Consider the following 26,675-nt stretch of genomic DNA (forward strand, 5'->3'; position numbering starts at 1 on the left):
TGCAATCAAGGAAAGGGCAGAGAGACAGAGAGAGACAGAGAATCCCAAGCTGGCTCCAGGCTCCACACTGACAGCATAGAGCCCAGCATGGGGCTCAAACCCATGAACTGTGAGATCATGACCTGAGCTGAAATTAAGACTTTAATTAACCGACTGAGCCACCCAGGAGCCCCAACGAACTTTGACTTCTTAATTGTAATTAGTTTTAAAGTGCTTGACTGAAATTATTAAAATATATTTGAACTCTATCTTCAGAGACTCTGGAGTGAATGACTGGCCCACTTTTATTTAAAAAAACAAAATTTTTTTTTTATGTGTATATTTATTTTGAGAGAGAGGGAGAGGCAGAGAGTGAGAGGATCCCAAACAGGCTCCGCATTGTCAGCACAGAGCCGGATGCAGGGTTCAAACTCATAAACCGTGAGATCATGACCTGAGCCAAGATCCAGAGTTGCATGCTTAACTGACTAGGCCACCCAGGTGCCCCGATTAGCCCAATTTTAAAAGGGAGAGCTTAATTATCAGATCTGTTGGTAAGATACGAAATCCTCAATTATTAGCTTAGATTGCATGTCATTCTTTAGAAAATGTACTTTATTAAGATAATAGGTATGTTTTTCTATTTTCAGGTTTGGTCTGAAATTGGAAAAGGCTTTTTAGATGGATCACTTGATAAAAGTATAACTCGGAAAAAACAATATGAAGATGGTAAGTTTTACTACTCTTAAATTATAGTAAGGACAAAAGGATATGTGCCCCAATTTTAATAAGGTTGTCTCTGAATCATGAGATTATAGGTCATTTATATTTTCTCTCTTTATATTTTTCTCCTGTGTTTCCTATATTTAAGGTTTTTCTTTAACAAAAGAGGAAAAAGCAGTGAATCAGTAAACAAAGCTCTAGTACTCACTGTAGAATGAGGTTGGTATAGCCTATAGGAAAATGTAAGGTACAGTCCTGGGAAAGCAATTTGATAATACATATTAAAGTCATAAATAATAAATGAAATTATCTAAAAGAAGAAAAAAATCATGAATATTTTTTTGTAGTGCTTTGTAGTGCTAAGTAGAAAACGAGAAGCAATCTAGATGTCCAACAATGTAGGAATTACTAAGGAAATATTATCAACTTAAATGTTGTATAGATTTTTGTAAAAAATGTAGCTATGTAAAAAGTCTTGCTATTATAACGTTGAGTAAAAATATTTTCAAAATTGTTGGGCATTGGTTATAACTTTATAAAATTTGCACAGGAAAATAACAATTTTAATTTATGAAAGCTGCACAAAATTATTCTCCCTTTTATTTTCTGTCAGTAATTTTATGATTGTAATACTTAAAAAAATTTTTTTTAATGTTTACTTATCTTTGAGAGACAGAGCACGAGCAGGGGAGGGGCAGAGCGAGAGGGAGACACAGAATCTGAAGCAGGCTCCAGGCTCTGAGCTGTCAGTACAGAGCCTGATGCAGGGTTTGAACTCACAAACCGTGAGATCATGACCTGAGCCGAAGCTGGACGCTCAACCGACTGAGCCACCCAGGTGCCCCTGTGATTGTAATACTTTAATGCCTTTATTTTCAGCTGCTTTGGTTCTTTTTTTGAAAGTAGGGTAAATTAAAGTACATGGGCTGTATTGAAAAAATGGATTATTTTCCATATATAATAGTGTTGCTTCCCAGTAGTCTCTTCCTACCTTCTCTTTCTTTCTTTTATTTCTAAAGATTTTATTTTTTAAGCAATCTCTACACCCAACATGGGGCTTGAACTCATAACCCTGAGATCAAGAGTCCCACGCTCCGCTGACTGAGCCAGCTAAGTGCCTCTCTTCCTTCATTCTTTTCAACAAATGTTATTGAGGCATTATTTTGTGTGAAGGAGACAAAAATCCCTGCCCTCATGGGGCTTACCATTCTAGTGATTCCTTTGAGGTCCAATGTAAGCCCCCAAAAGCCAATTTAACAGACATATTTTCTATACTCTGGTTTTCAGTATCATTGTGATTATCTTGATGGATGCATTAGGATTCATACCCTTTAATAAAAAAAGTATTTCACAAATATTGGTTCAATTTATACAAAATTAAAATAATTTACATTCTTTGATTCTAAATAAAAGTAGATTGTCTAACATGATGCGTTATTTGGGTTGTAACATTGGCATAAATAAAATTTGAGCTTTTATTGAAAATGAGTCTGTGTTGGTTTATGTGACTGGGATCCCATGGCTGGATCAGTGCATCCTTTGTTCAAGTGAGTAATTTCCAACCTGGTCTATACATTAAAATCACTTTGGGAACTTAAGACAAAAAAGTGAAGATCAGGCCCTACCCTAAGCCAGTTTATTTGGAGTCTGAGAGAGAGGTGCCCTGGGCATCAGATATTTTTATGAAAGCTTTCTGGGTTATTTTGATGTACCTGTAGGTTTGAGAACGTACCGAAATAGTTCCCAAACTTTGCTAAACATTGAATCTTTAAAAAAATATAAGGGGTGCTGGCTCAGTCGGCAGAGATATGGCTCTTGATCTTGAGGTCATGAGTTCCAGCCCCACACTGTGTGTAGAGATCACTAAAAACAAACAAACAACTATTTAAAAAAAAAAAAAAAAAAAAAAAAATATATATATATATATATATATATATATATATATATATATATATATATATATATAGAAGCCAGGCTTCCATTCCTAAACATTCGGATTTAATTGGTATGAGGTGTGACTTGTACTTTACGATTTTTTAGAAAAAGCTTCCTAGGTGATTCTTATCTGTAGCAAAGTTGGGAACCATTGCAGTACAGTATTAATAATTTCTCATATTAATCACTAATGTGTTACATTCATGTCACTCTATAACTATTTAGTGAGTATCTGTAATATTCTGGTATGATTTTGGTGCTGGAGAGATGTCCATGAACAGAACAAACAATTCCTGTCCTTGTGGCTCCACATTCTAGTGGGAAGAGGCAGCAAATTATTTTATTTCATTTTATTTTATTTTACTTTATTTTATTTTATTTTACTTTATGTATTTAAAACATTTTTCTTTTAACGTTTATTTATTTTTGAGAGAGAGCGGGGCAGGGTCAGGGAGAGAGGGAGACACAGAATCTGAACCAGTCTCCAGGCTCCACGCTGTCAACACGGATCCCAATGCAGGGCTTGAACTCACGAACCATGAGTGAGGTCATGACTTGAACTGAAGTTCAGACGCTTAACTGACTGAGCCACCCAGGCGCCCCCAATAATTTTAAATAAGTAAACCGAATAGTGTGTTAAAAGATGAAAAGTGCTATGGAGACAATTAAATCAGGAGGGGGAATAGGGCGTGCCAGGGATGAGAAGGTTGCAATTTTGAATAGGGTTAGTTATTAGGAAAGGCCTCACTGAGATTAGGTAACTTATGAGCTAACACTGGAAACCAGGCAATGCAGATCATGTGAATATCTCCATATCCAAAGGAAGGAGATTCCATGTAGAGGGAAAGTAATTACAAAGTCCTTGAGGTGGGATTCTGGTTTATTTGGTGTACAGGGAACTTTGTGGCTGGAGAGGAGACAGTCAGAAAAGGAATAGAAGGAGATGAGACCGGAAAGATTGGGGAGAGGGACAGGTTTTGTCAGAGATATAGATCATTGTAAACTAGGTTGTTCTATGAGATAGGAAGCCACTGGAAGGTTTTGAACAGTTATAATCTGAGTTATGTTTGCTTTTTTTCCTTAAAGATCTTATTTTATTTTATTTTATTGAAGATCTTACTTTATTTTACTATTTCTTAATGTTTATTTATTTTGAGAGAGAGAGAAAGAGAGAGAATCCCAAGCAGGCTCTGCACTGTCAGCACAGAGCCTAATGTGAGGCTCATTCCCATGAACCATGAGATTATGACCTGAGCTGAAATTAAGAGTCAGACAGTTAACCAACTGAGCCACCCAGGGGCACCCAAAGATTTTATTTTAAGTAATCTCCACATCCAACGTGGAGCTTGAGTTTATAACTCTAAAATCAAGTGTTGCATGCTCTACCACCTAAGCCAGCCAGTCACCCCAATCTGGGTTATGTTTTTAAAGGGTCATTCTGGCTGCTGTGATGGATTATAGGCACCTAGAGCAGAAGCAGAGACTAATTCAGGGGCTATTGCAATGAAACAGGCAAGAGAAATAATGTGGATTGGACTAGGTGGCAGGCAACAGAAAATATAGAATTAAAAAAAATAGTAAGGGAGAATAATTCTGTATTTTGGAGATAGAACAGCAACATTAACTGACAGATTAGTTGTGTGGTATAAGAGAGAAGGTGACACCAAGGTTTTAGGCCTGAGTAGTTGGAGAATGAAGTAGTTGGAGAATGAAGGAGAGGGGGCAGACTGTAGGACGATCGAGTTTTGGTGGAGAAAAATCAAGAGTTCATTTGTGTATATGTTATGTTTAATATGCTTCAGACATCTAAGTGGAGAGGTTAATAAGTTGGTTGTTAGATACGTGAGTCTGGAGTTAAGGGGAAAGAGTTCCTGACTATAAATATAAATTTGGGAGTGTTCAGTCAATAGCTTGTATTTAAAGCCTTGAGACTAGTGACCATCAAGGTAAAGAATGTAATAGTAAAAGAGAAGAGGTTCAAAAACTCGGTCCTGACCTTGGACATTATATCATTAAGAAATTCAAGAGAAGGAATCAACAAAAGGAGACAGAATGAGCAGGCAGCAAAGTAGGGTAAGTATGGAGTCCAGGAGAACATTGGAACCCCAAGATTCAAATGAAAATTTTACACCTGGAGGCTATGTGATCAACATCATCAAATCCTGTGATGGGTCAAGTAAGATGGAGACTGAGCAGTGACTTCGGGATAATTTTGACTGTTGGATATCAGTTATTTATTCTGTATCCTTCTGGTTTCATAAATCTACTTTTCTGATTATTTTACATCTGTTTCTGTTCCTAAATGCCTGATGTGGGAGAGGAATGGAGTTAAAAAGACAGAATTTAGAAGGAAAGTAGATAATATCATAGGAGAGGTTTATGTGTGTGGAGGCCTCCCAGGTGCTGGCATTAGTTCTACTTCTTGATGTAGGTGGTGCTGTTATGGGTGTTTGCTTTATAATTATTCCTTAAATTGTACCTACATGCTTTAAACAGCTTTTTATATGTAAAATTTAGCAAAAAAGAAGGAAAAGAAAGTTCATGAATTTAAGCATAAATTAGCTTTTTAAAAATTGCTGGTTACACCTCTTTTACTTTTGCAAGCTTTGTTCTGCACATAGCAACAGTGTACAAAAATATTAAAAAATATTCAGTCTTTACAAATGTTTATATTCTAAATTTTTTTGGATTTCTTCTCTAAGCTCTTATGCAACTGGAATATATCTTAAAGAAAATCATAAAAGAACGAAAAGGAAGGAACTTCAGTCAACATATTTTCATTGACTCCTTAGTACAAGGGAACCTTAATGACCAGCAGGTGATGTAATTGTTCAGTGTTTATCAAATAAATGATAATCACACATGTATAGTGTGTTTTTTATTCACTTTAATCCAGATTCCCTCCTAAAATTTAGTGGCTTCTCTTTTATTGTACATCATCTATAAATAGTATAGGTATTTTAGTCTCATGTTAGTACAGGTATTTAGATCTTTGAATCAGCTGTATATTAATTAATATTGAGTAAGCAAATACTGAACCAAATTCTTCTATCATAAAAGAGGAGGACTTGTATAAGTCTTTTTTTTTTTAAGTTTATTTTTGAGAGAGAGAGAAGAGCACAAGTAGGGGAGGGGCAGAGAGAGAGGAAGACACAGAATCCAAATCAGGCTCCAGGCCACGAGCTGTCAGCACATAGCCTGATGCGGGGCTCGAACTCATGGTCTGTGAGGTCATGACCTGAGCTGAAGTTGGATACCCAACCAACTGAGCCACACAGGTGCCCCTGTGGACTTATAGAAGTCTTTATCAGCCAAGCTGCTCTACCTAAATGACTAGATATAGCAGCTTGGCTTGTTCCCAGGGTGCCTCTGTTACCCCCAGCATACCACTGTGTGGTGTTGTCAGGCAAAGAACAAGAGTCCACACCTGTTCTTTATAGGAATCTTCTGCCCACAATATGCATGCAAATTTCAGAGATAGAATGGTTTGCTGGGTATGTGTATGGGTGCAGAAATTGAATAAGGCTCCAAGGACAATGGCAGCTTCTTCTCCATTGTTCTTGAGGCTTTGCTGCTGCATCGGGCCAAGCCAGAAAGATAGGATTGAGCCAGTGATATTTGCAAAAAAACATATCATGAGCCGGTGATATTACTGATAAATGTTTATTGCATCAAAAAATCAATACAGTATTTAGATTGGTTTTTACATTAGACTTTTTTTAAGTGAAAACATTGTAAAGAAATAATAGACTTTTTTTCCTTTCCTTGACCCTAATTCTATACTACACATTATTTTAATAGGATCTAATAGAGGCCACCTTAAACATTTTACACTTTCTAAACTTAGTTTTCTTTCCTAGATCCTTGAAGACAGTATGATATTTTCTCTGGCCAGTTGCATAATAACTGCAAAATGTAAGTATAAACTGATTTATTTTGAGAGATATTATAAAATACATAGGGATAAAACAAAAGAAACATTGTTTGCAAGACTTCTTTATAATTTCCTGTCTCTTTTCTTCTTTATTCTTGTTTAAAAGGCTTGATTCACACAGCTGCCTTTTTTTTTTTTTAACCCCAGGTGCTCTATGCCACCTCTGAACATTGCCATAAATTTCTTGACACAGTTTATGGATTGTGAATTCTAGTTAGTGCCTTTAAAATGAACTGCTATTGACACTTTTCCAACCAGAGCAGTGAGATTTTCAATTTCCTGCTGCGGCTTTTCTCTTTGACTCCAATCCAGTTTGCTCTTATTAAGGTCTACCAACAGAGGATATAGGCCACAGAGATCACAATTTAAAAGAACTCCTCTCTTGGTAGAATTGAAGGTGATTTTTACTTAAAATTCTAAAATGTGTGATATGTTTCTATGTTTCCTTACTGTATTTTAGTTTAGCAGAGTGCCATTAATTCATATGGTGTTTATAAAAATCTGTGTATGTTTCTAAAAATATACTAGTATAAAATGTTAAAGGAAATACTAAAATAACAGTGTGAAATAGAAAAAAAATTATTCATTTGAAGGATTTCACTTACAACTTTGTTTAAAAACAATGATTCAAAATGTAAACTTCCCATACATTTTTCTTCCTTATAAAATTTTTGACATCTAGAGTTGTGGAATTTAGGTCAAATGTGTCAAAAATAATGTATTGAACTTTTTTTAGAAGTACTTAACTTGTTTTAAAAATTTACTGCATTAGGGGCACCTGGGTGGCTTAGTCGGTTAAGCATCTGACCTCAGGCCATGATCTCAGGGTTCCTGGGTTCCAGCCTGAGCCCTACATCCTTAGCCCCCCTGGGGCTCTCTGCCCTCAGCATGGAGCCTGCTTTGGATCCTCTGCCCCTCCCCGCTCCCTGCCTCTACCTTTCTCTCTTCCCTTCTGTTCATGAGTTCTCTCTCTCTACTCACACTTTCTCTCAAAACTAAAAATAAACATTAAAAAAATTTACTATATTAAAATATATCTTTGCTAAAGACCTTCAAAAAAATCTAAATTGGTTGTGCTCTGGATACAGAACACAATAAGTGACAATTTCCAAAGTCAAGTTAATGTTTTAATGGTATTGCAGTTTTTAGGGGGGATTTTAGCCTATCACTCACAGTTTCTTTGCACATGGGTTGGTTATTTTTTAAGGTATCTCTAAAGTTTTTGAGAGTCAAGATAGTAGGAAACTTTAAAGTCCTTCCTCTACTACTAATTAGCTTTGAGCAAGATACTTGCTTTACATTTTTCCCTTTTCTAAAATAAGAGTTTAGCTCTAGATGACCTCCTAGGTATCTCTCAAATATACAGTTGTGTCTTTGGTTCAGTATCATAATTAAAGAACATTCAGTGACTTAAAATCTTACATTTAAGTTGTGTTCAGTCATACTTTTTGATGGAGTTCTACAAAAGAACCAATGTTTGAGATTATTAAGCTTATATAATTATATTTTAAGTGATGATACAGTAAGGTGGGGTATATGAGTACCTACTGTGTGCATATCCTTGTACTCTTTTAGTGTTGTATATTACTATATATTGTAAAATTGCGTACATATTATGCACTGTCTATACAAGTTTTCATGTCACTTGTGAAATACAAATTCTGTAGTTCACTCAAAAACCCTAATAAAGAAGTTTTTGTAGGAAAAAGCTAAGGACAGGCAGTTACTCATGTGCCTTTTATAAACTCTGGATGTGAGTAAAAAAAAAAAATAATTGAGTACCAGGCAGCTATAAATTTTAATGGTAATAACACTTAGAAAGTGAATTATGTCCTTTCCAGGAATCGGAATTGAATAATATGTGAATAAAGCAAACATTTAAAAAAAAGTAACTTTGAAACAAATTTAAGACAGCCCTTAGTTCAAGAAAGAGATAATTAATAAGTGGAGGTAGAAACTACTTAATGCATTTTTTAAAGTACTTGACATAGAAAAAGTAGTATAGATAGAGTCATCTCAAGCATAATCTAGGGCAAAAGGTACTATGTATCTGAATGGTTCCATTCTCTGAATAGTTTGCAATCCCAGTGGATTTCTAAAGGAAATATAACTACTCTTATTACCTCTGTTTTACGTTCATCATGTAATTTTCTTATCTTCTCATTTTCTCAGTGAATAATCTATAAACCATTTTAAGCAAAAATAAGTCCATAAGTTTAATAATCTTCCAATCTTGGTGTTCATCAAAATAATTGTTATTTGTTGGAAGTATAGATGTGTGGACTTTCCTAAACCTGTTGAATCAGAATCTGCGAAATGTGGGGTTGTGCTATCAATCAATTCCCAGGCGGTTTTTGAGAACCTTGAGAACCAACCACTGTCCTAAGCAATAACTGGTACCAATTCTTGAGCCATTGTATCTACCATTACAAGTAAAAATTTAGAGTATTGATTTATAGGTAAATCTCCTGCTACTTTGATTTGTATGAATCATTTCATTAGGGTTCCTGAGTGAACTGATAAATCAGTATTTTTATTACACAAAATTGGATGAACCAGACAGTCCGTTACAGTTGTCAGCATTTAACACTCCTTCAGATGTGAAGTTTATTTATTATCATTACTATTTTTACTTAAGTTAAAATGCATTTTTGGCTTCAGTTACTTGCCAGTTTTTAAGAAAGAAATTTTCCAGATTGTACTGTCTCTTTAGGAATGTTCTATAAATATTTGTGTTCTGTTCAATGAAGTACAAATCCTGTGAATAATCTTGTTTTATTTTTTGGTAGCATTTAGGTATCTTGCCTATCAGAAAAAAAGGAAAATACAGGAACAAAATAATAATAGTACCCAAACTATGAGTTAGCTATTTTCATTGTTATTAATATAAATTTTTACTTAGTGTGCACCTGGGCAATCTGTTTTTTAACCACCTCTGAAGAGGTTCAGAAAAAACTTTATGAAGAGATAGACCAAGTTTTGGGGAAGGATCCCATTACTCCAGAGAAAATTGAGCAGCTCAGGTAAGAATACAATAAAAAGAAGAAGAGATGATTAAAAGGTAAATTTGAATTGGTTTAACTATCTTTTTTTTTTTAATTTTTTAATTTTTTTAATGTTTATTATTTTTGAGAGAGAGAGTGTGTGAGTGTAAGCTGAGAAGGGGCACAGAGAGAGGGAGACACAGAATCTGAAGCAGGCTCCAGGCTCTGAGCTGTCAGCACAAGGCAACGCAGAGCTTGAACTCACGAACTTCTTATTCTCACTAATAAGTTTAACCAGCTTATTTAAAGCTAATGATAATATCTGGGAAAGGTATATATTTTTATAGGACTTAGATAATTTAATTTGCTCTTTAAAATCATAAGATAGGGGTGCCTGGGTGGCTCAGTCGAGCATCCAACTTTTGATTTTGGCTCAACACTCGGTGTGGAGCCCACTTGTGATTCTCTCTCTTTCCCTTTGCCTCTCTCCCCCGCTCACACTCTCTCTCATAAATAAAACAAAAACAAAAACCATAAGGTAGTTCTGGGAAACCTTTACATTAAACTGTATAAAATAGTATCATTGATGTTCAAATAAGTGGAACCTTAGTGATGGGAATGCAAAATGGTACAGTCCTGTTGGAAAACAATGTGGCAGTTAAACATACACTTAACCATATAGCCCCAAAATTCTCCAAGGCATTTACCCAAGAGAAATGAAAAAATATGTCCACACAGAGAACTTTATGCCAATTTAACAGCAATATTATTCATGATAGCAAAAAGTAGAAGCAGTCCAGATGTTGATCAACTGGTGAATAGACAAATTGTGTTATCTTGAAATATTACCAAGTAGTAAAAAAAAAATATGATAATATATATACAACAATGTGGATAAATGTCATTCTATTAAGTGAAAGAAGTCAAACACATACAATGTGCATACAATATGATTTCATTAAGGTGAAATTCTAGGAAAAGGAAAAAAACTGTAGTGATAGAAAGTAGATCAGTGGTTGTCTGGGGCCAGGAATAGGGAGGGGATCAACTAGGAGGGAGAATGAGAAAAGTTTTTAGGGTGAGGGAACTGTTCTGTATTTTGCTTGTGGTTGTGGTTAGACAGTTATACACAATGACTAAAGTTCATTAAATTGTACAGGTGAGATAGATGAATTTTTATATGTAAATAATACCTTAATTAAAAAGATTAAAAAAAATTTTTTTTAATGTTTATTTATTTTTGAGAGAGACAGAGACAGAATGTGAGTGGGTTAGGGGCAGAGAGAGAGGGAGACACAGAAACAGAAGCAGGCTCCAGGCTCTGAGCTGTCAGCATAGAGCCCAACACGGGCTCGAACTCATGAACTGTGAGATCATGACCTGAGCCAAAGTCGGTCGCTCAACTGACTGAGCCACCCACGCGCCCCTAAAAAGATTTTTTTTTTAATAACAACTGTGACTGCTTGAGGTGTTGAAGTCTGAGTCTGGATAGCAGGTGACCAACCCTACCTTTGTATTTACCTCTTTTAACTATAGAAAAGAAGATAGGGAGACTTATCTTACAAATTCCTCAAAATGTTGGAAGTTTTATTCATTACCTTAAATTTAACCCTTTCATTTTATTTTTTTAAATTTTTTAATGTTTATTTATTTCTGAGGGAGTAAGAGAGAGAGTGTAAGGGGAGAAGGGGCAGAGAGAGGGAGAGACCCAGAATCCAAAGGAGGCTCCAGGCTCTGAGCTGTCGGCCCAGAGCCCAATGTGGGGCTCGAACTCACGAACCATGAGATCATGACCTGAGCTGAAGTCACACACTTAACTTACTGAGCCATCTAGGCTCCTCATAACCTTTCATTTTGAAAGTAATACATAATTGTCTTTTGAAGTTTTTATAATACAGAAGTGTATGAAGTAGAAGGTGAAGGTTTTTTGTAAGTGTACCCTTAAGAGATAACAACTCTTAACTATTTTTACTATTTTTCCAGCTTTTTCTGTGCATATATACATATATATTTAAAATAAAAAATTTCAAAATATTTTAAAATATAAAAATATAAATCTTCTGTAAATTTAATTTTTTCTCTAAATATTTTATGGACTGTTTTTATATATGTATAACTCCACCACATCCAATCAGTTATTAGGTTTGTTGTTTGTACTTTCCAAACACATTTTAGTTGGAAGTTTGATTTTAATTCTTTTCATCGCCCTCACTCTATTCAGACCACCATCAACTTGCATGGGATATTTCAACAGCCTTGGATCTTGGTCCCCTCCAGTCCATTTTCCAAATTGCTACTGGAGGCTGTGACTACACACTGTAAACACTGGGTGCTTTAAACATACAGATAACCTAGGACCAATTCCATACCAACAATCTCCAGGCATCAGTTTTCAAAAGCTCCTCAGATAATTCTAATGTTGAGAATTACTGTGCTAGTGATTTTTCTATACCTAGGGAGTCAGCATCTGGGCAGATGACTCCCTAATTTAAAAGCCTTCAGTGACTTCTGGTTGCCCCTAAGATAACATTTAAACTCACCAGTGTAGCTTATGAGGCATTCCAAGAGCTGGGCTTTGTATTCTTCTCCCATCTTTTCTCTTTTTATTTGTACCTTTTCATATCTAGGATTTAGATATACTAAAATTCTTTTGTTTCTGCAAAGCTGCAGTAGTCTTTCTTATCTTCTGGCTTTTGCAGACTACTCTTTTGTCTAGATTCTCTCTTCCTTTGTCTTCTAGCTAACGCCTTTTTTTTTTTTTTTTTTTTTTTTTTTTTTTTTTCCAGCAGGTCTCAGCCTAAAATGCTTATTTCTCTGCAAAGTCCTTTCTTTAGTTAGGTGCTCCTGCTATGCCATGTGTTACCCAAATCCCTGAACTTCCTTTATCATAACCATTAGTATGCTTTTTAAATTGTCATCCTTGATGTCCCTACCTCCTTCTCTTTCCCTACCAACTAGACTTTGAGTCCCTTTGTGGGTATCTGTCTTGTTCACTGTTGTAGTTCAGTATCTAACATGGTGCTTCTAATGTAGTAGGTACCTAATAAATACTTGTTCAAAGAGGAAAGGAAGGATTTGCCTCCTTTGTTTTTGTTGTTTTTAGATATTATAAACAGCCAACTTTCCTACACTTGTATTTTTGTTAATATTTCCAATTGTTTCTATTAATAAAGTCCTAGAAGTGAGATTATTATTGAAGGATATATACAGTAACTTAGTATTTACGATAAGGGGGTGTGGACTAAGACAGACCTAGGTTTGAATTCTGTTGACACCACTTCCCTGCTGTGTTGATCTTAAATAATTGCCTCATTTTATGGGTCGCCTGGGTGGCTCAGTCTGTTGGGCATCCGACTTTGGCTCAGGTCATGATCTTGTGGTTTATGGGTTCCAGCCCCACATTGCGCTCTTTGCTGACAGCTCAGAGCCTGGAGCCTGCTTTGCATTCTGTGTCTCCCTCTCTCTCTGCCCCTCCCTTGCACTCTCTCTCTCTCTCTCTCTCTCTCTCTCAATAAAAAAAAATCGAAAAAAATTTTTAAAAAATTGCCTCATTTCTAAAAATCTGTAAAATTAAAATAATAATAGCATCCATGAGGTTTAAATAAGGATTAAGTGAGATAGTGCATAGAGAATATATAATAGAACTGGCTTATGATAACATTTCAATACATTTTAGCTTTTATTCTAATTGTGTTGTACACTTAATATTTTTATACATTGCCAAATTATCCTTCAGAAAGGGTGTACCAATTTATATTTCCAACAACTGGATATAAATGTCTTTTCCCCATTTAAAAAACATATTTATTTTTGAGAGAGAGCGCAAGCTGGGGAGGGGCAGAGAGAGAGAGGAAGAAAGATGATCCTGAGCAGGCTCTGCACTCATAGTTGTGAGCCTGATATGGGGCTTGAACTCATGAACCCTGAGATCATGACCTGAGCGAAAGTCAACCCACTGAGCCACCCAGACACCCCTCTTTTCCCCATTTTTTATTAGTATTGTCTAATGTCATTCTATTTCATCTTTGCTGATCTGTCAAGTAAGAAAAAAGTTGCTATAGGGGTGCCTGGGTGGCTCAGTTGGTTAAGCGTCCGACTTTGGCTCAGGTCATGATCTCATGGTCTGTGAGTTCGAGCCCCACGTCAGGCTCTGTGCTGGCAGCCCAAAGCCTGGAGCCTGCTTTGGATTCTGTGTCTCCCTCTCTCTCTCTCTCTCTCTCTCTCTCTCTCTCTACCCCTCCCCCACTCATGCTCTGTCTCTGTGTCTCGAAAATGAATAAACGTTAAAAACTTTTTTTAATTTGCTATAATTGGCAATTTTTCCACCATTAAAGAGGTTGAGTATCACTTCATATGTTTGCAGGACATTTGTATTTTGTTGTATGTGAATTACTTTTTTATGTTTGTCCATATTTCCGTCAGGGTGTTTGATGATTTTCATTATCTATTTTTATTTTTATTTTTATTTTATAAATTTTTGTTTCTTTTTTAGGGAGAAAGAGATAGAGAGCGAGCGAGCACGAGCTGGGGTGGGGCAGAGGGAGAGAAAGAATCTCAAGCAGGCTCCATGCCCAGTGCAGAGCCCCACTTGGGGCTCTATCTCATGACCATGAGATCATGACTCCAGCTGAAGTCAGGCATCGGACACTTAACTGAGTGAGCCACCTAGACGCCCCAATAATTATGGATTTTTAAAGAGCTGTTACACATTGTGATAATATTTTTCCTAGTTGTTTTTCAGTTGTACTTACAATTGCAAATATGTTACATTTTCATACTTGGATTATTTGTATTTTTCTTTATGATTTCTGTCGTGTCAATATTTTTATTTTTATTTTATTTTAAAAATAAAGGATTTTTGCACTCAAATATAAAAATAACTGTTTTGAGTTTTCTTCTGGTACTTTTAAAGTTGTTTTCATTTGTTTAAATTTATACCTACCTGGACTTTATATACCTCTAATACATAACTTATTTTAAAACACATTAGAATTGGGGCGCCTGGGTGGCTCGGTCGGTTAAGCGTCCGACTTCAGCTCAGGTCACGATCTCGCGGTCCATGAGTTCGAGCCCCGCGTTGTGCTCTGTGCCGACAGCTCAGAGCCTGGAGCCTGTTTCAGATTCTGTGTCTCCCTCTCTCTGTGACCCTCCCCCGTTCATGCTCTGTCTCTCTCTGTCTCAAAAATAAATAAACGTTAAAAAAAAAAATTAAAAAAAAAAACACATTAGAATTATGATGTGACTATTTCAAATTAGGAAGATTATTAAAGTTGTTGAATGACATTTTAAAATGTATGTACATTTCAAACTGCCTCTCCCAGAGTAAAAATCTGTAAAAATGTTTTTTTTAAACAGATATTGTCGGCAAGTACTTTGTGAAACAGTTCGGACTGCCAAACTGACTCCAGTTTCTGCCCGGCTTCAAGATATTGAAGGAAAGGTTGACAAATTTATTATTCCTAGAGAGGTAGGAAATATTTGTTATACTTACTAACTCATCTAGTTGTTCTTTTCAACTCTTTTAGTGTGTATTTTTAAATTGTATTGTCTAAAATGTCCAATAAATTATACCTGTTATTAAATCAAAGACACGGGGTACCTGGGTGGCTCAGTTGGTTAAGTGTCTGACTTTGGTTCAGGTCATGATCTCATGGTTCGTGGGTTCAAGCCCCATGTTGGGCTCTGCACTCACAGTGTTAACTCTGCTTGGGATTCTTTCTCTCTGTCCTACTCTCTGCTCTTCCCCCACTTGTGCTCACTCACTCTCACTCTCTCAAAATAAATAAACAAATAAAATAAATGAAGGACACAGTTATTTTAAATGATAATAACATATGCTGTTTTAAAGTCTAAATAATAGAAAGGCTTCCTTCCTCATGTGTGCTACTAGTAATACTAAAGTATTTTTGTAGATCTTTTTCTATGTATGTATATTACTCTGTGTGTGTAATATACATATATGTATGTATTTTATTTTATTTTTTTAATTTTTTTTTAACGTTTATTTATTTTTGAGACAGAGAGAGACAGAGCATGAACGGGGGAGGGTCAGAGAGAGAGAGGGAGACACAGAATATGAAACAGGCTCCAGGCTCTGAGCTGTCAGCACAGAGCCCAACGCAGGGCTTGAACTCACGAACCGCGAGATCATGACCTGAGCCGAAGTCGGACGCTTAACCGACTGAGCCACCCAGGCGCCCCATATGTATGTATTTTAAAAACTGAATTTATATGTGAAAGGTTGTTTTTCATATATCCTTCATTAATTTGCTTCTTTAATTAAGTGTATCATGACTATTAGTACAACTGGTATTTAATACAGATCCAACTCATTACTTTTAATGGATGTAGAGTATTCCATTGTATGAGTGTGTTGTGTAGTTTATTTAAGCAGTCTCCATTGGTTGAAATTTAGATTGACATCATTTGTTTTGTTATTACAGACTGTATACTTGTATAGGTATTGAGTAGAGAGAGCCTTAGAAATAAGAGCTTTGGGGTCAAACTGCTTATGTATATTAAATTTAAGTTGCCCTCTAAAAAAGTTTATATTTTTAGCAACAGTGTATGAGAATGCTTTTTCTCTCCATATCCTTACCACTTCAGGATTTATGAACTTTTTACACATTTCTTATATGACATACTATATCATTATTTTAATTTGCTTTTCCCTGATCATTGGAATGATTGAGCAGCTTTTCATACATATTTAAAAGTTTGTATTTATTCTTTTGTGAATTACGTGCTTCTAACTTACTCTTTCTTCTAGTAAGCTTAAATGTCTTTTTGTGTATTGTACATACTAACTATCAATTATATGGGAAATGTGTTTTTCTTATTATTTTATTTATTAAACACTTATGTGTTTCTTATTATTTATCTTTCACTGGTGATTTTGGTCTGGTTTGTTTTGTTTTAACTGGATGCAGGTTTTAAATTTTCATAGTTAAATCTGTTATTCCTTTATGACTTCCAGATTTTGACAAACTTAGGGAGGCCTTCCCCACTATAAAATCATCAAAATAATGGCCTGTGTTTTCTTCTTTTACTTTCTATTTTTATTCTGTATTCATTATCTGTATTAAAAGAGCATTTAGGATGAGTCGGCTTTCTGGCAGTCACTTCATCTCTGTTAGACCTTTACTAACTAGAGTAATTTTTTTTTGCAGACTCTTGTTCTTTATGCCCTTGGTGTGGTACTTCAGGATCCCAGTACTTGGCCGTTACCACACAAGTATGAAATATCTTTTTTTATCCTTGTGATTATTGATTTTCATGTGTTTGTATGTTTTGCATTCCTTTTCTAAATTTTGAGGAGAAAATTTAATATGTGACAGTGATATAACATAAGAAAGCCACTGCTTTCTCTTTATATCTTCTGTTCACTATTTCATTCATGAATCTGCTATCTGTTTCTCTTTGTCTCTCCTATTATCACTTTTTTTTAAGGTTTATTTATTTATTGAGAGAGAAAGAGAACGCTAGTGTGAGCAGGAGGAAGGGCAAAGAGAGAGGAGGGAGAGAATCTTAAGCGATCTCCGTGATCAGCATGGAGTCTGACACGGGGCTTGGTTCCACAACCCTGGGATCGTGACCTAAGCGAATTTATTTATTTATTTATTTATTTAATGTTTATTTATTTTTGAGACAGAGAGACAGAGCATTTATTTATTTATTTATTTATTTATTTATTTATTTATTTATTTAATGTTTATTTATTTTTGAGAAAGAGAGACAGAGCATGAACGGGGGAGGGTCAGGGAGAGGGAGACACAGAATCTGAAACAGGCTCCAGGCTCTGAGCTGTCAGCACAGAGCCCGACGCGGGGCTTGAACTCACTGACTGCGAGATCATGACCTGAGCCAAAGTCGGCCACTTAACCGACTGAGCCACCCAGGCGCCCCTCTAAGCGAATTTAAAGAGTTGGACACTTAAGTGACCGAGCCACCCAGGTGTCCCTAAATCTAATGCTCTTGAGGTCAACGTAATATGTTTCCTATTGTTTTAGAACTGCATAGTATTCTATTATATGGATATACCAGAGTTGTTCAACCTTTCACCCACTGGAGAACATTTGGGTTGTTTTGGTAATGAAGCTGCTTTGAACATTCATGTAAGGGTTTTTGTGTGAACATAAGGCTTCATTTCCTTGGGATAAATGCCCAAGAGTGCAATTGCTGGGTCATATGGCTAGTGCATGTTTAGTTTTGTAAGAAACTGCCAGGCTGTTTTTCAGGGATTCTCAGTAGTTCATTATGGTTTTTAGAAGTTTTCTTTTTGAGTAACTGATGTTAACACATTCTCCCTATAGAAAAATGTCTGGATATGATTTATTTATAAAAAGAAATGCATAGAAATATTACTATTACCATATTGGCAATATGTCAGAGCAAGAAAATCCGGGTCAAATTCTATGATTTTAATGGACAATAATGTAAATACTACTCTATAGTAAAGGATGAAATATTATCAACTTTAAAAACCAGACTAATACAAAATTCTCAGCTGAAAAGAATGAAGACAAATGTCAAAACCTCAGTGTGGACTGGGACCAAATGGTGACATAGCAGGCTCCTGAATTTCCCTCCGGAAACATGGCAGCACTCAATGTTGCCATGCATGGAGCAAATCCCTCTGAGAGAAATCCAGAAACTAGCTTAGTGACTCCAAAACAATGGGGCAAATGAGAAAATATCCACATTAAAATGTGTAGGAAAGGATGAGGCACACTCTTACCATAAACCTACCCCCAGCACAGTGCCATATAATTGGGAGGGAACCCCCAACTGCCAGCTTCTCCCTGAGGATCAAAGGGTTTGGACTGTACTCTTACTGCCCCAAATTGAAGACTCTCACCTGAGATTTGGGTTTCCAAAGCATGTAGCTCTAAAAGCCACCAGGGCTTGTGTTGATGAGTCCCACAGGCTTATACCACAGAAGCAGGCTCCCCCCCACCTCCAAGAAACAATTCTTAATGGTGCACAATGGGAGCATAGCACTTGCTGTGGCTTTTCCTCTAGGGCTCAGCACAGAGGAAGGAGTTTGACTGGAAATTTTAGAAGCTGCTGCCTGAGGGTCTAGCACACATCTCCCTGTAATGGCCATGATCCTTCCTGAAACCTAGGGGAGCAAGTGGGCATGACCTAACCCCACTTCCAATTCACCCCAACAATAAAACCATGTCAGAGGACTCTCCCTTAGCACACATTTAGTGGCCTAACTTTTACAGCTGCTATCTGAGGGATATGCCCCAAATTACCTGTGATAGCTTGGGTTCTCGTATTCATAATTTCCATAGGATAATAGCAAACAAAGAAGTAGTTGTTAATAGGCATGCAGGTACTTACTGTGGCTAGCCCCCAGAGTTCAATCCAAAGGAGGCGGGCAAATGCCCATATTTCAGTCTTTATCTGGAAGGGGTTTGACTGCTTTCACATTGACAAAGTGCGATCCATAATCAAAATACCAATATTATTTTACACAGAACTAGAACAAGTAATCTTAAAACTTGTATGAAATGACAAAAGGCCTCGAGTAGCCAAAGAATATAATTCAACATAATAAAGTCCATATAGGACAGACCCACAGCCCACATCATCCTCAGTGGTGAAGAACAGAAAGCTTTCCCTCTAAGATCAAGAACAAGACAGGGGCACCTGGGTGGCTCAGTCGGTTAAGCATCCGACTTCAGGTCACATCATGATCTCATGGCTCATGAGTTCGAGCCCCACATCAGACTCTGTGCTGACAGCTCAGAGCCTGAGCCTGCTTCATAGTCTGTGTCTCCCTCTCTCTGCCTCTTTCCCACTCATGCTCTGTCTCTTTCTCTCAAAAATAAATAAACATTAAAAAAACAAAGCAAACAGAGATGTTCAGTCTCACCACTTATATTCAACATAGTACTGGAAGCCCTAGCCACAGCAGTCAGACAAGAAAAATAAATAAAAGGCATCCAAATTGGTAAGGAAGAAATAAAACTGTTGCTATTTGCACATCTCATGATATTATATATAGAAAACCCTAAACACTCCATCAAAAAACTACTAGAACTAATAAATTCAGTAAAGCTTCAGGATACAAAATTAATATACAGAAATCTGTAGCATTTCTGTACACTAATAATGAACTACCAGAAAGAGAAATTAAGAAAACAATCCGATTTACAATTACATTAAAAAAAACAAAAAACAAAACTAAAACCTAGGGATAAATTTAACCAAGGATTGAAGAACCTATGCTCTGAAAACTATAAGACACTAACGAAGGAAATTGAAGATATATATAAATAGAAAGGTGTATCATGCCCATGGACTGGAAGAATACTGTTAAAATGCCTATACTACCCAAAGCAATCTAATTCAATTCAATACCTATCAAAATACCAGTAGTGGGACACCTGGCTGGCTTGGTCAGTGGTGTGTGTGGCTCTTAATCTCGTGGTTGTGAGTTCAATCCCCATGTAGGGTGTGGAGATTACTTTAAAAAAATCTTTACAAAACGGGGTGCCTAGGTGGCTTTCTGGGTTGCGCATCCGACTTCAGCTCAGGTCATGATATCATGGTCTGTGGGTTTGAGCCTCCTTTTGGGCTCTGTGCTAGCAGCTCAGAGCCTATAGCCTGCTTTGGATTCTGTGTCTCCCTCTTTCTTTCTGCTCCTTCTCCACTCACAGTCTCTCTTGCTCTCTCAAAAAATAAATAAACATTAAAAAAAATTTTTTTTTATTCTTGAAAAAAATACCAGTAGTGTTTTTCACAGAACTAGAATAGATAATCCTAAAAGTTGTATGGAATAATGAGTAGCCAAAATAGCCAAAGCAGTCTTAAGAAAGAAGACGAAGCTATAGGTATTACAATCCCAGATTTGAAGTTACAACAAAGTTGTAATAATCAACAGTATGATACTGGCACAAAAATAGGCACATTGATCAATGGAACAAAATTGGAGGTAGAAATAAACTCATACTTATGTGGTCAATTAATCTACAATAAAGGAGGTAAGAATACCCACAGTGGGGAAAGACAGTCTCTTCAATAAATGATGTTGGGAAAACTGGACAGCTATATGCAAAACAATGAAACCGGACCACTTTCTAACATTTTTTTTAACATTTATTCATTTTTGAGAGACAGAGCGTGAGTGCGGGAAGGACAGAGAGAGAGGGAGACACAGAACCTGAAGCAGGCTCTAGCCTCTGAGCTGTCAGCACAGAGCCTGATGCGGGGCTCAAACTCGTGAATGGCAAGATCATGACCTGAGCCGAAGTAGGACCCTTAGCTGACTGAGCCACCCAGGTGTCCTAAAACTGGACCACTTTCTTACACCATACACAAAAATAACTCAAAATGGATTAAGGAACTAAATATGAGACCTGAAACCATAAAAGTTCTAGAAGAGAGACAGTAATTTCTCTGAAGTTGGTTGTAGCAACTCCTCCTAGATATGTCTTCTGAGGTGAGGGAAACAAAAACAAAATAAAATATTGGGACTACATCAAAATAAAAAACTTCTGCACAGCAAAGGAAACAACCAACAAACTAAAAGACAGCCTACTGAATGGGAGAAGATATTTGCCAATAACATATCTGATAAAGAGTTAGTATCCAAAATATGTAAAGAACTTCTACAACTCAACACTCAAAACCCAAATAACCAACAAATGGGCAGAAGGGGCACTTGGGTGACTCAGTTGGTTAAGTATGCAACTCTTGATTTCGGTTCAGGACATGACCTCAACGGTTTGTGAGACCAAGTCCCATGTCAGTCTCCTGTGCTGTCAGTGCAGAGCCTGCTTGGGATTCTGTCCCTCTCTCTCTCTCTGCCCCTCCCCCACTCACACTCTCTGTCTCTCAATATAAACATTAAAAAAATAATTTAAAAAAAAAATTAAAAATGGGCAGAAGAAATGAACAGATATTTCCCCAACAAGACATACAGATGACCAACAGACACATGAAAAGATGTTTAACATTACTCATCCTAAGGAAATGCAAATCAAAACCCACAATGAGATATCACCTTACACCTGTCAGGATGGTGGAAACCAAAAACTCAAGAAACATCATGTGTTGGCAAGGATGTGGAGAAGAAAAAAAACCCTCTTGCACTGTTGTTGGTACTGTAAACTGGTACAGCCATTGTGGAAGACAACATGGAGGTTCCTCAAAAGATTAAAAAAGGAACTAAATACCCTATGATCCAGTAATTCCACTACTAGGTACTTACCCAAAGAATACAAACATACTAATTCAGAGGGATATATGTATTCCTGTGTTTATAGCAGCATTATTTACAATAACCAATGTATGGAAGCAGCACAAGTGTCCATCAATAGATGAATAGATAAAGAAGATGTGGTATAGATTGGAGGAGCCAAGATGGTGGAACAGCATGGAAGTTTTTTGTGTGTCTTGTGTCCATGAAATACAGACAGACCAACACTAAACCATCCTGCACACCTAGAAAACTGATTGGATGATTAACACAACAATCTGCACAACCTGAAGCACAGAATTCAGCAGGAATTCACCCCAAAGGAGCACAAAGAAACGACAGCCAGGGATTTAACCAACACAGGTATAAGCAAGATGTCTGAACCAGAATTTAGAATCAAGATAATAAGAATACTAGCCGGAGTCAAAAATAGATTAGAATCCCTTTCTGCAGAGATAAAAGAAGTAAAAACTAGTCAGAATGAAATAAAAAATGCTATAACTGAGCTGCAGTCACAGATGGATGCCACAGCGGCAAGGCTGGATGAGGCAGAACAGAGACTCAGCTATATAGAGGACAAACTTACAGAGAATAATGAAGCAGAAAAAAAAGGGAGGTTAAGGCAAAAGAGCACGATTTAAGAATCAGAGAAATCAGTGACTCATTAAAAAGGAACAACATCAAAATCATAGGGGTCCCAGAAGAGGAAGAGACAGAAATGAGGGTAGAAGGGTTATGTGAGCAAATCATAGCAGAAAACTTTCCTAACCTGGGGAAAGACACAGACATCAAAATCCAGGAAGCACAGAGGACCCCCATTAGATTCAACAAAAATCGACCATCAACAAGGCATATCACAAAATACCATATCACAAAAGTCAGATTCACAAAATACTCAGGCAAGGAGAGAATCATGAAAGCAGTAAGGGAAAAAAATTCCCTAACCTACAAGGGAAGACAGATCAGGTTTGCAGCAGACCTACCCACAGAAACTTGGCAGGCCAGAAAGGAGTGGCAGGATATATTCAATGTGCTGAGTCAGAAAAATATGCAGCCAAGAATTCTTTATCCAGCAAGGCTGTTATTCAAAATAGAAGAGATAAAAAGTTTCCCGGACAAAAATTAAAGGAGTTTGTGACCACTAAACCAGCCCTGCAAGAAATTTTAAGGGGGACTCTCTGAGGGGAGAAAAGATGAAAAGATAAATACATACATGCATGCATGCATACATACATACATACCAAAAGCAACAAAGATTAGAAAGGACCAGAAAACACCACCAGAAACTCCAACTCTACAAGCATCATAAATGGCAATAAATTCATATCTTTCAGTAGTCACTGTAAACATCAATGGACTCAATGGTCCAATCAAAAGACATAGGGTAACAGAATGGATAAAACAAGATCCATCTATTTGCAGTTTACAAGAGACCCACTTTAGACCTAAAGACACCTTCATATTGAAGATAAGGGGATGGAGAAGCTAATAGTCAACAAAAGAAAACCGGAGTAGCCATACTTATATCAGACAATCTAGACGTTAAAATAAAGACTGTATCAAGAGATGCAGAAGGGCATTATGTCATAATTAAGGGGTCTATCCACCAAGAAGACCTAACAATTGTAAACATTTATGTGCCTAATGTGGAAGTACCCAAATATATAAATCAATCACAAACATAAAGAAACTCATCAATAGTAATACCATAAAAGTAGGAGACTTCAACACCCCACTCACAGCAGTGGACAGATCATCTAATCAAAAAATCAACAAGGAAACAATTTCTTTGAATGACACACTGGACCAGATGGACTTAACAGATATATTCAGAACATTTCATCCTAAAGCAGCAGAATATACATTCTTCTCCTGTGCACATGGAACATTCTCCAGAATAGAACATATACTGGAACACAAATCAGCCCTAAGTAAGTACAAAAAGATCAAGATCATACCATGCATATTTTCAGACCACAACGCTATGAAACTCGAAATCAACCACAAGAAAAAATTTGGAAAGGTAACAAATAATTGGAGTCTGAAGAACATGCTACTAAAGAATGAATGGGCTAACCAAAGCAGTTAAAGAGGAAATTAAAAAGTACATGGAAATCAATGAAAATGATAACACTACAACCCAAAACCTCTGGTACGCAGCAAAGGCGGTCATAAGAGGAAAGTATATAGCAATCCAGGCCTTCCTAAAGATGGAAGAAAGATCTCAAATTCACAACCTAACCTTATGCCTTAAGGAGCTGGAAAAAGAACAGTAAATAAAACCCAAAACCAGTAGAAGACAGGAAATAAACATTAGAGCAAAAATTAATGTCATCGAAACCAAAAAACCAGTAGAACAGATCAATGAAACCAGAAGCTGGTTCTTGGAAAGAATTAATAAAATTGATAAACCACTAGCCAGTTTGTTCAAAAACAAAAAGGAAAGGACCCAAATAAAATCAGGAATGGAAGAGGAGAGATCACAGCCAACACAGCAGAAATACAAACAATAATAAGAGAATATTATGAGCAATTATATGCCAATAAATGGGCAATCTGGAAGAAATGGATAAATTCCTAGAAACATATACACTACCAAAACTGAAACAGGAAGAAATCGCAAATTTGAACAGACCCATAACCAGTAAGGAAATCGAATCAGTAATCAAAAATCTGCCAAAAAACAAGAGTCCAGGGCCAGATGGCTTTCCAGGGGAATTCTACCAAACATTTAAGGAAGAGTTAACACCTACTCTCTTGAAGGCGTTCCAAAAAATAGAAATGGAAGGAAAACTTCCAAGCTCTTTCTATGAAGCCAGCATTACCTTGATTCCAAAAGCAGACAGAGACCCCACTAAAAAGGAGAACTATAGACTAATTTCCCTGATGAACATGGATGCAGAAATCCTCAACAAGATATTAGCCAACCGGATCCAACACTACATTAAAAAAATTATCCACCACGAGCAAGTGGGATATACCTGGGATGCAGGGCTGGTTCAATATCTGCAAAACAATTAACGTGATTCATCACATCAATAAAAGAAAGGACAAGAACCACATGATCCTCTCAATAGATGCAAGGAAGCATTTGACAAAATACAGCATCCTTTCTTGATAAGGACCCTCAAGAAAGTAGGGATAGAAGGAGCATACCTCAAGATCATAGAAGCCATATATGAAAGACCCAAACACTAATATCATCCTCAATGGGGAAAGAGGGAGAGCTTTCCCCCTAAGGTCAGGAACAAGACAGGGATGTCCACTCTCGCCACTGTTATCCAACATAGTATTGGAAGTCTTAGCCTCTGCAATCACACAACACAAAGAAATAAAAGGCGTCCAAACTGGCCAGGAGGAGGTCAAACTTTGACTCTTCGCAGATGACATGATACTCTATACGGGAAACCCTAAAGATTCCACTGAAAAACTGCTAGAACTGATTTGTGAATTCAGTAAAGTTGCAGGATATAAAATCAATGCACAGAAATCAGTTGCATTCCTATATACCAACAGTGAAGCGACAGAGAAATCAAGAAATCGATCCCATGTACAGTTACACCAAAAACCATAAAATACCTAGGAATAAATCTAACCAAAGAGGTGAAAAATCTATGCACTGAAAACTATAGAAAGCCTAGGAAAGAAATTGAAGAAGACAAAAAAAAAAAAAAAATGGAAAGAGATTCCATGCTCCTGGATAGGAAGAACAAATGTTAAAATGTCGATACTACCCAAAGCAATCTACATATTCAACGCAATCCCTATCAAAATAACACCAGCATTCTTCACAGAGCTAGAACAAATGATCCTAAAATTTGTATGGAACCAGAAAAGACCCCGAATAGCCAATCTTGAAAAAGGAAACCAAAGCAGGAGGCATCACGATCCCGGACTTCAGGCTATACTACAAAGCTGTAATCAAGACAGTATGGTACCGGCACAAGAACACACTCAGATCAATGGAACAGAATGGAGAATCCAGAAATGGACTCACAAATGTATGGCCAACTAATCTTTGACAAAGCAGGAAAGAATATCCAATGGAATAAAGACAGCCTCTTCAGCAAGAGGTGCTGGGAAAACTGGACAGCGACATGCAGAAGAATGAACCTGGACCACTTTCTTACACCATACACAAAAATAAACTCAAAATGGATGAAAGACCTCAATGGAAGACAGGAAGCCATCAAAATCCTCGAGGAGAAAGCAGGCAAAAACCTCTTTGATCTTGCCCGCAGCAACTTCTTACTCAACACGTCTCCAGAACCAAGAGAAACAAAAGCAAAAATGAACTACTGGGATCTCATCAAAATAAAAAGCTTCTTTCTGCACAGCAAAGGAAACAATCAGCAAAACTAAAAGGCAACTGACAGAATGGGAGAAGATATTTGCAAATGACCTGTCAGATAAAAGGTTAGTATCCAAAATCTACAAAGAACTTATCAAACTCAACACCCAAAAAACAAATAATCCAGTGAAGAAATGGGCAAAGGACATGAATAGACACTTCTCCAAAGAAGACAACCAGATGGCCAACCAACACATGAAAAAATGCTCAACATCACTCATCATCAGGGAAATACAAATCAAAACCACAATGAGATACCACCTTACACCTGTCAGAATGACTAAGATCAACAACTCAGGCAACAACAGATGTTGGCAAGGATGCGGACAAAGAGGATCTCTTTTGCACTGTTGGTGGCAGTGCAAGCTGGTGCAGCCACTCTGGAAAACAGTATGGAGGTTCCTCAAAAAATGAAAAATAGAACTCCCCTAGGACCCAGCAATTGCACTACTAGGCATTTATCCAAGGGATACAGGTGTGCTGTTTCAGAAGGATACATGCACCCCCATGTTTATAGCAGCACTATCAACAATAGCCAAAGTATGGAAAGAGCCCAAA

The 26,675-nt window shown here is 36.9% G+C and overlaps 1 protein-coding gene across 2 annotated transcripts in view; it reads left to right on the forward strand.

Annotated features, from left to right (window-relative positions):
- LOC102956498 (cytochrome P450 20A1) overlaps positions 1-26,675 on the forward strand; it is a 73,771-nt gene that overhangs the window by 39,504 nt on the left and 7,592 nt on the right. For both annotated transcript variants that reach the window (XM_042995117.1, XM_042995118.1), the window contains exons 6-11: positions 630-708; positions 5,340-5,455; positions 6,498-6,552; positions 9,474-9,594; positions 14,911-15,022; positions 16,725-16,789. In XM_042995117.1, the coding sequence (XP_042851051.1) occupies positions 630-708; positions 5,340-5,455; positions 6,498-6,552; positions 9,474-9,594; positions 14,911-15,022; positions 16,725-16,789 (548 nt within the window). The remainder of the gene's footprint in view (positions 1-629; positions 709-5,339; positions 5,456-6,497; positions 6,553-9,473; positions 9,595-14,910; positions 15,023-16,724; positions 16,790-26,675) is intronic.

This window comes from Panthera tigris, chromosome C1 (assembly GCF_018350195.1).
Source record: "Panthera tigris isolate Pti1 chromosome C1, P.tigris_Pti1_mat1.1, whole genome shotgun sequence".
Taxonomy (NCBI): Eukaryota; Metazoa; Chordata; class Mammalia; order Carnivora; family Felidae; genus Panthera; species Panthera tigris.